Source organism: Suncus etruscus, chromosome X (assembly GCF_024139225.1).
Source record: "Suncus etruscus isolate mSunEtr1 chromosome X, mSunEtr1.pri.cur, whole genome shotgun sequence".
Taxonomy (NCBI): Eukaryota; Metazoa; Chordata; class Mammalia; order Eulipotyphla; family Soricidae; genus Suncus; species Suncus etruscus.
The window spans coordinates 75,633,816-75,645,581 of NC_064868.1; the positions used below are offsets into that span (position 1 = coordinate 75,633,816).

General features: G+C 53.6%; 1 protein-coding gene across 1 annotated transcript; it reads left to right on the forward strand.

The window, feature by feature from the left end:
• The first annotated feature begins 2,365 nt into the window (after positions 1-2,365).
• Positions 2,366-8,238, forward strand: ZIC3 (Zic family member 3). The gene is made up of 3 exons (XM_049767423.1): positions 2,366-4,048; positions 5,295-5,458; positions 6,297-8,238. The coding sequence occupies exons 1-3, from the start codon at positions 2,989-2,991 to the stop codon at positions 6,474-6,476; spliced, it is 1,404 nt and encodes a 467-aa protein (XP_049623380.1). The 5' UTR covers positions 2,366-2,988; the 3' UTR covers positions 6,477-8,238.
• Positions 8,239-11,766: the final 3,528 nt, after the last annotated feature.

The following is an 11,766-nucleotide window of genomic DNA, read 5'->3' on the forward strand; positions in this document are numbered from 1 at the left end:
TCGGGTCGGCCCCTTAACAAGCATCTCCCCCCTCCCCACTTGTCGGTTGATGATCTAATTGAATTATGCCTTTTTGTTCCAGGGACTACAGAGCACGTGCTGGAGGCAATTAATTATCGGAATGTGGCCATATCCAAACGGACACTGGGTACCCGGTAGGTCAGAAGCAGCAACCCCCCTGCCCGGCGCTAGAGACCCCTCCTCCCCAAACCAGCAGCCTGGGCTCCCTTGCCGACTCCTTTGCAGTAACTCACGCGGCAGGATCCTAACTACAGAATATGTAATGCCTCTCCTTTGGGGGTACCTGGTGGTCTCCCCAGAAACTCTCACACCAGTGTCGATCTTGTCAGGAGTTGGTCATCAGCCCTCATCCTGGCCCAGGCTACCGATCCCCTCTTCACTGGAGCCCCTAAGGAAAGCAAAACTTTTCCAAACCAGCTAGGAGCATCTGGGGTCCAGGGACTCGAGTAGGTGGTAGTGAAGAGGAGGAAAGGAAAGAAAAGGAAAGAAAAAGCCAAAAGCAAGTTGGGGTGAAGGAGGTGAGAAAAGCAACCCTCCCTTTTTGTCACCCAGACTCCCCGAGAATTCATTTGCATGACTTAGGCGATTTGTCCTTCTCTGAAGATACCCCCCCCCGCCTATTCCTGGCAGAACTTCTCTGTTGAGCGATGCTAAACCCACTTTTAGAGAGCACATTTCATATCATAATTTCAATGAGTAAGTCAGCAGTGAACTCACCTTGCAACCTGGGAGGAGAGGTCTGGGTAGGGGCGACTTTGATGGGAGGGGGTGACTATGGCAGGGTTGTGCCCCCCCAGCACACTGGTAAAGAAAGAAGGTGAAGTCCTGGCCGGCCTGGCGGATTGGGGGGCAGGATGTGAAAGGCTGCAGTTTTATAAAGCGCTGCTTGAGGCGGGTCTCTCTTCGCGCCTCTGAACTTGATCGGATATTCTGTTTCCTACAGAGATGGCGGCCAGGCTGGTAGTCGGCCTCCGGGAGACTGGGGGGCTCGCCCTGCTCCGGGGGACAATCACACACATCTTTCTCTGGGCCTTTTCTTTTCAGTCCCTCTTCTACATTCTTTGCAAATGCACCGCAGGACTCTTTCCCCCTTCCCCCTCCCTCCAAAGGGAATTCATAGCACTGTTAGGACCTGGTCATTATGTCCAAGGAGACTTTGCACCATATGGCGGGAATCTCCCACTCAAACCAGCAACGTAAATTTTTAGGGGCTCAGACCTCTCTAAGATCATTAAGTACTTTTTCTCTCTCCAGGCAGGAGTAGGAGAGGAAAAAGTCCACCTCCTCGCCCCCATATCCACCCCCCACTTTTTCATTTGAAAATGTGAAGAATTCGGAGCTGATTATTAGCTTTGGGGTCTGCCAAGCAAACGTGCTGATTCCCCCGTTGGCTGTGTCCCGTACGGTATATTTGGGGGCACACAATCAGTGTTCCGTGCATGTTTAGTAGCTGTGCTTGTCTTTACTGGGTTGCGTGCGGATTTCCTCTGCGCTGCTTATGCTGGGCGCTGGTATTTACTGTTTGACGTGTAACTGTGTGGTGTGTGCTTACTGTTGTGTTCGGTGGGGGTGTGCTTGTGCTTTCTGGGTTGCGTGCGCGTTTCCTGCTGCGTGCCTGTGTTAACTGTGTTTTGTGTGTTATGTGCAGTGGGCGTTGGGGGTGGGGGGCAAGTGGCAAGACTCCTCACAAACTATAGAGTCAGCCTGGGCTCCGAGGGAAGTCAGGGCGAGCGGCTCTGATGGCCTCCACTTCTCCGGGGAGCCCGCGGCGGCCGACGTCAGCTTGGAACAGAGACACCCTGACTGGATTGGGTCAGGGGTCTCGGGCCCACCGGGGCCCACAGTGGCTAGATAGGGGAGAAGACGGCAGGCACGCAGGGAACCCGAACGGGGCGCGAGGAAGCTGCGCTCGCCGCCCCGAGATCCGCGTCCGGCGGCCCACGAAGGGGCAAATTCTCAGGGTGCTCAGGAGCCGGGGACCCCAGCGGGACTGCACCGCCGACTGTGGGAACGATCAGTCGCGGGGTTCTGTTTCTTTGGTCCAAGCGGGGAAAGCGCTGGCCAGGGTTGCCCAGCTGCTTCGGGCCGGGGCCGCGGGAGAGCGCGGCTCGGCTCCGCTCTGCCCGTCGCCGGCTCCAGCTGCGTTCCAGCCGCACCGGCTCCGCCGAGCCCACTCGCGGGCATTCGGCCGTCACCGCCTCACCTGCCCGGAGCCGCGCCACGGCCCACTCAGCGGCGCTCGCTCGGCCGCGGCTGCCATGTTCCCCGCTCTGCGCTGCCAATCATCGCGCCGGCAGCCAATGGGCCGCAGGGCCGGGAGTCAGGTGACCGCGGGCCAGCTGGCTCCCCATTGGCGCGCGCCGCGCGGCCTCCCGCTCGGTTTATGTGAGCGGATTGAGTGATTGACTTTATCAGTCCAAGGACATTACTCTGGAGGCGAAGAGGCTGGGACGCGCGCCGGCCGCGATCGGCGAGGATCGAGCCTGCCTCCAGCTCACTGCTCCTCAGCGCAGCCCAGCCGGGGAACGGGGGGCGGTGCGGAGGGAGCCTGCTGGCCCCGCGGCCGTGCGCTCTCGGGGAAAGGAGGGGTGCCCGGGCCAGGCTGGGCAAACTCCGCCCTCCACTTATTATTTTGCTTATTTTTCTTTGTGCGCGCCGGTTAGTTTGTTAAACCAGATCTAGTCCCAGATCTTTTCTCCTCCTCCCTCCTCCTCCTCCCCCGGCGGCTCCCCTCTCCTCTCCTCTCCTCCCCCCTCTCTTCTCCTCTCCTCTCCGCCTGCCCCTTCTACTTCCCCTCCTCCTCCTGCAGGAGACTCTCGCCAGCGGCGGAAAGTTGCAGCCCCTGGTGCCGCCTCTGGAGTCTCCGGCAGTGTCCAGCCGTCTCCACCTTTCTCGGTCGACGGCACTTCGGAGATCGCCTCCTTCGCCCCCGGCCGCCCGCTCGCCTTTGACCAGCACGCACCACCCATGACGATGCTCCTGGACGGAGGCCCGCAGTTCCCCGGACTGGGAGTGGGCAGCTTCAGCGCCCCGCGCCACCACGAGATGCCCAGCCGCGAGCCTGCGAGCCTGGGGCTGAATCCCTTCGGGGACTCGCCCCACGCCGCCGCGGCCGCCGCTGCGGCCGCCGCCTTCAAGCTGAGCCCCGCCACGGCGCACGATCTGTCTTCGGGCCAGAGCTCCGCGTTCACGCCGCAAGGCTCGGGTTACGCCAACGCCCTGGGCCATCATCACCACCACCATCACCACCATCACCACGCCAGCCAGGTGCCCAGCTACGGCGGGGCCACGTCGGCCGCCTTCAACTCCACACGCGACTTTCTGTTCCGCCAGCGCGGCTCGGGGCTGGGCGAGGCGGCCTCTGGCAGCGCTCAGCACGGGCTGTTCGCCGGCTCGGCCAGCAGTCTGCACGGGCCGGCAGGCATCCCCGAACCCCCCGGGTACCTGCTCTTCCCCGGGCTGCACGAGCAGGGCGCCGGCCACCCGTCGCCCACCGGGCACGTGGACAACAACCAGGTCCACCTCGGGCTACGCGGGGAGCTCTTCGGCCGGGCCGACCCGTACCGGCCCGTCGCCAGCCCCAGAACGGACCCGTACGCTGCGGGCGCGCAGTTCCCGAACTACAGTCCCATGAACATGAACATGGGCGTGAACGTGGCGGCCCACCACGGGCCCGGCGCCTTCTTCCGTTACATGCGGCAGCCCATCAAACAGGAGCTGTCGTGCAAGTGGATCGACGAGGCGCAACTGAGCCGGCCCAAGAAGAGCTGCGACCGGACCTTCAGCACCATGCACGAGCTGGTGACACATGTCACCATGGAGCACGTGGGGGGCCCGGAGCAGAACAACCACGTCTGCTACTGGGAGGAGTGTCCCCGCGAGGGCAAGTCCTTCAAGGCGAAGTACAAACTGGTCAACCACATTAGAGTGCACACGGGCGAGAAACCCTTCCCGTGCCCCTTCCCGGGCTGCGGGAAGATCTTTGCCCGCTCCGAGAACCTCAAGATCCACAAGAGGACCCACACAGGTGAGGGGGGGCCGGCAGCGCAACGCGGGATGCGCGGTGCCGCTGTGCCGTGGAGACCACTGGCAGAGCTAAGCGAGAGGGCGGGTGGCGGCTAGAAACCGGGGTGGCACCCCGCCGGGGCTCTTGGGGAGTGTGTGGGGGGGAGGCGCGCTGTCAGCACCCCCCCATACACCTCTCACCCTCCCTACCCCGCAGCGCCACGGTTTTGCTCAATTCTAACTTCCCGGGCAGATGGCGGTGCGGCCTCAGGAACTAATTGGAACCTTCTCGCGCCCAGGAACAAACTGGCGCCGCCTCTTTTTGTCTCCCTTTCGGGGTTACTGAGTAGGGACTCCACAAATGTGTTGGGAGCCTATTGCTTACTGGCGACTTAGCTCCGGGCACACCTTGGGAGCGAGCAACCCATAGAAATGCTAATGCAAACTAACTTTCGGTTACTTCCGCTCCTTTTCACCTTCGATGGGCACAGCTCCTAATTAAATGACGGATGCTTTTGTCAAGCTATTTTGATTTGGAGTTCCAGCTTCCATTCAGTCCTCCGGAGGGGGGAAATAAAAAAAAAAAAAAAAGCTCAAGTAGAAAAGGCACCACCGTTTCAAGGCTGGTTCAGAACATCTTGTAAAACTGTCTAAAGTCTCTGGGATTTGATCTCTTTTTCTCTTTTTGCGCTTTTAAGTAAGTTCGACGGACGAGCCAAGCTCTTTCATTTAGTATTGGACTAATTTATTAGCTAAACCACTGCCTTGCAAAGAAGCAAGTGCCAAGGTACAAAGAAGGACCTGAGTGCTAGTGGCCCGATCCGGGTCCATTGTCCCGCCTGAGCCTGCCCGGTTACCTCCCCCGAGGTAGCGGGCGCACCGAGGCCGCGCGTTGGGAACCCGTGGCTGGGTAGAATAGAGCCACAACTTGGGGGGGGGAAACTTTGCAGGAGCCTGGGGCTCTCCCATCCCCTTCGAGAACAAAGGGGCCTCCGCAGGTTTTGGGGCCGGCCGTGCCGCACCCCCGCCCCCATCTCCGGCCACCCGTGTCCCTCTCCACACCCCCCCCCCCATACACGGGCCCAACTAGCGCTCTCCATTTTTCTCCAGGGAAAAATGTCACGGCCGCCCCCAGTCGGCGCTGCCTCTCCGGGAGAAGGCCGGGCTCTGGGCTCTCCATCTCTTGGTGGCGGGGCCCTTGGAGGCTCCCCCGGTCCTAAACATCTCCCTCCACCCCCACCCCTTTGCCTTTTTTTGTCTTTTCGCAGGTGAGAAACCTTTCAAATGTGAATTTGAAGGCTGTGACAGACGCTTCGCCAACAGCAGCGACCGCAAGAAGCACATGCATGTACACACCTCGGACAAGCCCTACATCTGCAAAGTGTGTGACAAGTCCTACACGCACCCGAGCTCCCTGCGCAAGCACATGAAGGTAATTACCTCTTTATTAGCGGTCGGCGGTTTATAAACACTCGGCCCGCCGGCGGGCCGCCGAACGGAAGCGCCCACGCAGCCAACCCCAGTCTCCTCCACGTTAAATCCGATTTGCTCCAGCGGTGACACCTTGAACCCATCTTGGGGACCCGGGTGGTGGTGGTGGTGGTGGTAGTGGTGGTGGTGGTGGTGGTGGTGGTGGTAGGGAGGGGGCGGGGAGAGCACCGTAGGGAGGTGGAGGGAACAATCGGTTGTTTACGGAGAAGCTTGAACCGAGCTCGCTAGGGCCAGGGTGGCAGTTGGACACTTCGCCCTAGCTAGGCCGGCTAGAAGAGCCCTAGAAACCAGCTCCGGAGCCGCTGAGGCTAGTGCCTTCGCTCTCCAGCTCCCCATAAAACAATAGGGGCCCCCAGCGCTGTCTGAGACCCACGCGGCCGACTGAATGCGAGTGTCACCGTTCTTGTGGACGTGGGTCCAGAGGATTTTATCGGGACCCCACCCCAAAGAATCTTAAGTGCTAATTCCACTCCATCCGAGGAAAAGGCAAAAAAAATAAAAAATAAAAAATCGGGGGGAGGAGAAAGGGGCACTCATTCTTTTTCCATAATAACCAATCTAAGCCCTGAAACTCTTCCCTTTTGGGGGGGGGAGATCGCTGGGTTTTTGAGATGCTGGTAAAATGGAAATCTAAAAGAAAAGCCCCAGACAGCGGCATTTTCTCCTAAGTGGGTCACTGGGCGGTCTTGCTCTTACAGTGCTTGATTTCTGCTCTTGTTTTTGCTTGCACGATGACAGTTGGAATTATATTCATTATAATATATACATGTTAATTTTAGGTTCATGAATCTCAAGGGTCAGATTCCTCCCTGCTGCCAGTTTCAGGCTATGAATCTTCCACTCCACCCGCTATAGCTTCTGCAAACAGTAAAGATACCACTAAAACCCCTTCTGCAGTTCAAAGTAGCACCAGCCACAACCCTGGACTTCCTCCTAATTTTAACGAATGGTACGTCTGAGGACAAACACAAACACACACCCTGTTCGCTAAACTGTAGAATGGACCAAATGCGTTTTCAAAAGAAAACTGAGACCAATCAGATGGAAAAATGGAGTGTTGAGGCGAAAGGCCATTTATAGGGGCTGCATCTAGATAACTGTAATTGTCTAGGAAGGTTTGGGGGCACGATCCAAAAGCAGCCATGCCCTTTCTCAGGATTAGAAAATATGTTTTGGCATTTGAAGGATTAAAAAATCTTTTCACTGCTTTTCCCCCCCCTCCTTTTTCTCTTGCTCTCTGCACACCCATCCCTGAATCCCTTCAGTTCATTTTCACACTTGTCCTGTTTCTTGAGCGGAAGTTATAGAAGGCTTGTTGTTGGTTGGTGATGTTAAACTGATGGAAATCCTTCGCCTTAGTGGTGATTGTTGAAACTCTCACAGTCTTAAACCGTGCCAAAGTCCTGTTATGTCTTGAACTTTTCCTCAAAAGCATTACACTTGTGAATGTATTTTGTCTAATGGGGTCGAAACTGTTGTTCAGTATTTTTTCAGGCTGAGGATGTGATGTTACTCTACACAGATTGTGACGTTTAGTATACAGTTGCCTTTGTAAGAACTTTTTTGTAAATACATATCCATTGATGCCATATTTATCGTTTGTAATTTAATTATTGCTACAAGTGCCGGGAACTGAACAATATTTATGGATAAATGTTTTCTAACAAATTCTGTACAGCTTTTGATTATAACTGCTTTAGCATTAAAATTTTATTGTTTTGAAAGAAGACCACAATTTACAATTTTTGAACCACTGACTCCTTTCTCTTGTTTTGTAACAGCCTCCTTCTGCAAAGAGGAGATGTGTGCAAATGAAGTCTTGTTTGTTGGTATTTATAACTCAATCAGATCCCTTTTTTAATTGTTAAATTATTTTTCTATTGCAGTATAGATTCCTTACAGTGTCAGTTTTCATCTGAGAAGACCTTCCTTTCTTTTTCTGTAGCTCAGATGGTTGATTAACTTCGAGTTTAAATGTGTTTGTCCTGGATTTTCGGCATGCAAATCAAATATTACTGATCCATTCAGTTAGTGGCCATGACATCTCAATCTTGTGCTTCAAAGACTGAGAGAGGCCGGATTTTATCAGCCCTGCCCTACATATATACACATAAGGTAACCTAATGAGTTATATGTCCCTTAGTTTTTTATTACCTTACATAAAAAATGAACATTGTGGCAGGATGCATGTCTGTCTGTTAAATCGAGAGACCACTCATATAACTATATATGTTTGTATCTATGACTTATCTAATCTGCCTATCAACTCTATCTAGCTATCTATATATTTTCAGAAGTAAGTGTGTGTCTGAAACCGTGGTAAAGAGTAAGGCCATTGAGCCGTGCTTACTTATGGTTAAAGTGCTTCTTAAAAGAACTCTAGCCCATTGACAATTTTGGAAGGCGACGGCTGATTTGTTTTGCTGTATATAGTTCAATTAATAATTATCACAAGTATTCATAACATTTTTATAGCAGTGTGACAACTGCAGCGGTTCTGAAATATTATGGAAAGAAAACATTTGCAAAATATGTATTTTTAAAGTTCATGGTTTATAGGCAAAGATGTTAAGAGCATTGTTTCCATTAAAATCAATAACAATGAAAAATGGTTGTTGGCTTTGTGATAAAATATTAACAAATCCCTTTAATCTCCAGAGAAGAAACTCATTTGGAAAAGCAGTTATCTTTCAGTTGTTATGTGGGAAAGAAACTGAGTACTATTTGGGGGGGTTGGAAGGGGTAGGGTGTTGACTTTTTAAAAACTAATTTAGAGTGCTGTTTTATTACTGAGTCCAATCTCTGCATGAATAACCAACATGCAAATCAGCAAATAGAATGGTGGAGATAAAGAATTGTAAAGAATTTAGAAATGTAATGAATAGCTTAAATATCTCCTTCTCTTGAAGGAAAAGCTCTAGGCTTTTTTTGGTGGCAGTTAAATTCGTATATACATAAATAATTTTGAATGCTAGAATTCTGTTTATTGTTCTTTTTGAAGAAATAAAGTCTTGGCACATCTTATTTATGTTACAACATTTTTGTAGTTGGTGCCTGATTATTTTTCATGTTCAAATAAATCAACTTGAAAATGAAATGCTCAAAGAACTTATGGTGATTAAAAGAAACTTTTATTCCCTGGATAAAGTTGAAGCGGTCTATTTTAAGTTATCTACTGATCTTTGTTAACAATTAATTATTGACAGTTTCTAGCTGCAAATGGCTTTGGATGTCGTTTTTTTCATTGTGGAGAATTCTCAATACTCTCTCCTTTTATTTTTGCTACTGCCCTCCACAAGTAGCCAAGGCAGGGGCCTGAAAGAAAGCCCTAGACAGCTGTCCAGTAGTGGCGATGGCTTCCTATGTGATCAGCTAACCTGGTCAGTCTACAACTCCTACCCCAGACATTCCAATCTTGACCTTGACACTGAGGGGGCTGGAGCAAATTCGTACTGCAGGGGTTTTCCCTCACTTCAAACCAGAACCGGTTTCAATGCTCCCCAAGTTTTTAGAAAGTGATTGCTAATTAATAAGATTGATTTACAAGATGTCCAACTAAAATCTGCATAGATGTTTTTCCTTCGGAAATATCCCTTCCACAGTTTTGCTTCAAGAGTTCACAGTCTGCTGTAACCAGTCTAATGTGGAAGTCCAGTGATGGGTTGGCTGCAACATTCTTTCAGGAATTCTCCCCCCACCCTCACTTCTTCCCATGGACTCTATCTCCTTTGGTAACATAAAAATGTTTGCTCTTAGTGAGTGAGAGAATAATTGAAGTGATCATATCTAACCTGTAGACAGTATAACAGACATTGTATCCTAAGAGGGGAGAGGAGGCCAGTGAACGCTGATAGCTAATATTAAGATAATGTCAAAGCTTTGTCTCTCCATGATTTCCTTTCATTTGGCCAGAACATCACTTTTCTCACATAATCCACAGCCTCTGTGCTTGTCGTTTGCAGCAAAGAATAGATTTAGCAGAAAACTTTTCACAGATTTTTTTTTCTACCAATCACCTGATTCCTGGGGTGCATCTACATTGACATGCTTGAATTTTCAGTCAATACTTTAGAATGCATCCTCTCCCCCAAACAAAATTACAATCCGAAAGATGACTTGGCTGGTAAGCAGGATTCCAAGCTGGACTCTTAGTGCTCTACTTGTACCTGGTAAGACCTTTGTTTTAAAAAAAAAAGTCAATTATCATTTCCAGAACGAGTGGTCTAGCTCAAGTGGGGTGATGAGTAGGGAGTGTCTTATTTCCACGTAGACCCAAATAGGCCTCCATCGTCCCGTCTGAAAAGGCACTAGGTTGGTGTCCAGGCTTGGGCGAGGATGATGTGGGTCTTGGTTTCTGCGAAGTTTGCCGAAGCAGCGAGGATGGCTCAACTCAAAAAGCTTTCCTGGAAATTTGTGTTTAGGACTTCTCAGCCCTTCCCCACTGTAGGATACCCCCCTGATTCAAGAATCTTTGTCCCTGGGTTCCTCTCCACCCTGCTCCACCCACCCCAGAAAGCTTCCCCCCTACCCGCACCAAGCAAAAGAAGAAAATCTTCTGGGCCACTTTGCACTTAAGTCTCTATATAGCCTAACCACCCCCAAGGGCCCCAAGAGCTGGCTCTCCGCCTGGAGGGAGTCTGGGGAGGATTTGCACACAGGCTGCCAGACTCTCTAGCCTCGCGTCTCTAATCGGGGAGCCGGCCGGCCTTTGGGAACGGCGGGGTCCTGCTTGGCAAGACTTCAGACTCCTCGTCGGAGCGTCCGGAGTCCTTGTGCACACACCCAAGTTCTCTCCAGGCGCAGTGAGCAGAGCTGGCCCGGAGGGGAGGGGGACCCTCATTTCCTCGGGTCAATTCTCTGGCGGTCTCGGCCCTCTGACCCTTTGACCTCCACCTCCAGGGTCCCGGGCGGCCCTAAGCCGGCGGTGGCCGCGGCTAACCGAGGACGCTTCGCGCCCCATCGCCTCTCGGGCTCATTAGGCCGGCGAGGCTGTAAAGCAGGAATCCGCTGCTGCCTAATCCGGACCTGGGGTCAATACGAGCCCAAACAATGGTGAGCTCCGAAGGCCACAGCGGAGAAGCCCAGCGCTGGCCGCCAACTTTGTGTTCCATTCATTGAATTCGGGGCGCGGGGCGCCAGGGGCCACGCCAGGGAGGGGACGCCCGAAGGCCGCCACCGACTCCCGGGGTTCCCCCAAGGCCTCACTCGTTCAGCAATCTGGGTTGCAGCCGGGCCTGACGGCGGTGGCAGGGCCCGGGACTTGGTTGCATTGGGGGGTGTCGCCCCCGCGCCGGGAAAGGGCTTTGAAGTGGATTTTTAGCGCGCACGTGTGAGAGCCAGAGCGGGGACCCGCTGGGAGGAAAGAGGAGGCGCGGGCGTGAGCCCCACCCTTACACACACAACCCCCCCCCCCCGCGATTCCCGTGGCTCCGGCCTTTTCAAGCCGGGGCCGGGGTCCGCCAGCCTCGCTGCACCCTAGATCCCCTCCACCACCCCCCCCACCCCACCCCCGATCCCCACTCCCGCGCAGTGCCTCGCGCAGGCGCACGCCTCGCAGCCGTCGAGTCAGTTCTTGCTGGGGGAGTCGATCGAGGGGCGGGAGCTGAACTGGCAGCGCTCGGCGGGGCCACCGGGCCGGGCTGAGTCGGAAGGGGCGGGGGGCGGGCTGTGGGCAGCGGGGGTAGGTTTGGGGGCGGCTCTCGAGTGGTGAACATGGCGGCCGGATGCGAACCCCCGCAGAGCGCGCCGCGCTGTGCTGAGGCTCCCACCCCCTTGTTATTCCCCGGCTTCCCGCGCCTCGCCGGGCGGGGGGGGTGGGGTTGTGAGGGGGGGGGACGACGCAGGTCGAAGCGGCCGAACCCAGAATTGTTAACCACAAAGGGAAGCCACACACACACACAAAAAATGCTTAGTGCCGCAACGGAAGCGCACAAGTTCTTCCAGGCCATTCTGGGCGTGGGAAGTTGGCATGCCTTCTGGGGCTTGGGGTACGGCCCCCCACGCTCTCGTCCCTGATTACCCATATAGTCGCCTCCCCCTCTTGCAATCTTCTGAACGGGGCATTGCTTTTGGAGTTCTGGGACCTGAGGTGGGAGGCTCAGTACCTTTGAGACCCGCACAAAATATCCCAATGGTTACTGCTTTCCTCCAGGAGAACCCTGGGCCTGGGATGCTTTTGGACCCCAAGACTAATAAAATGACCCCCATGGCCGAGCAATATGCCCTTGAAAACCCTACCTGGTTTTTGGA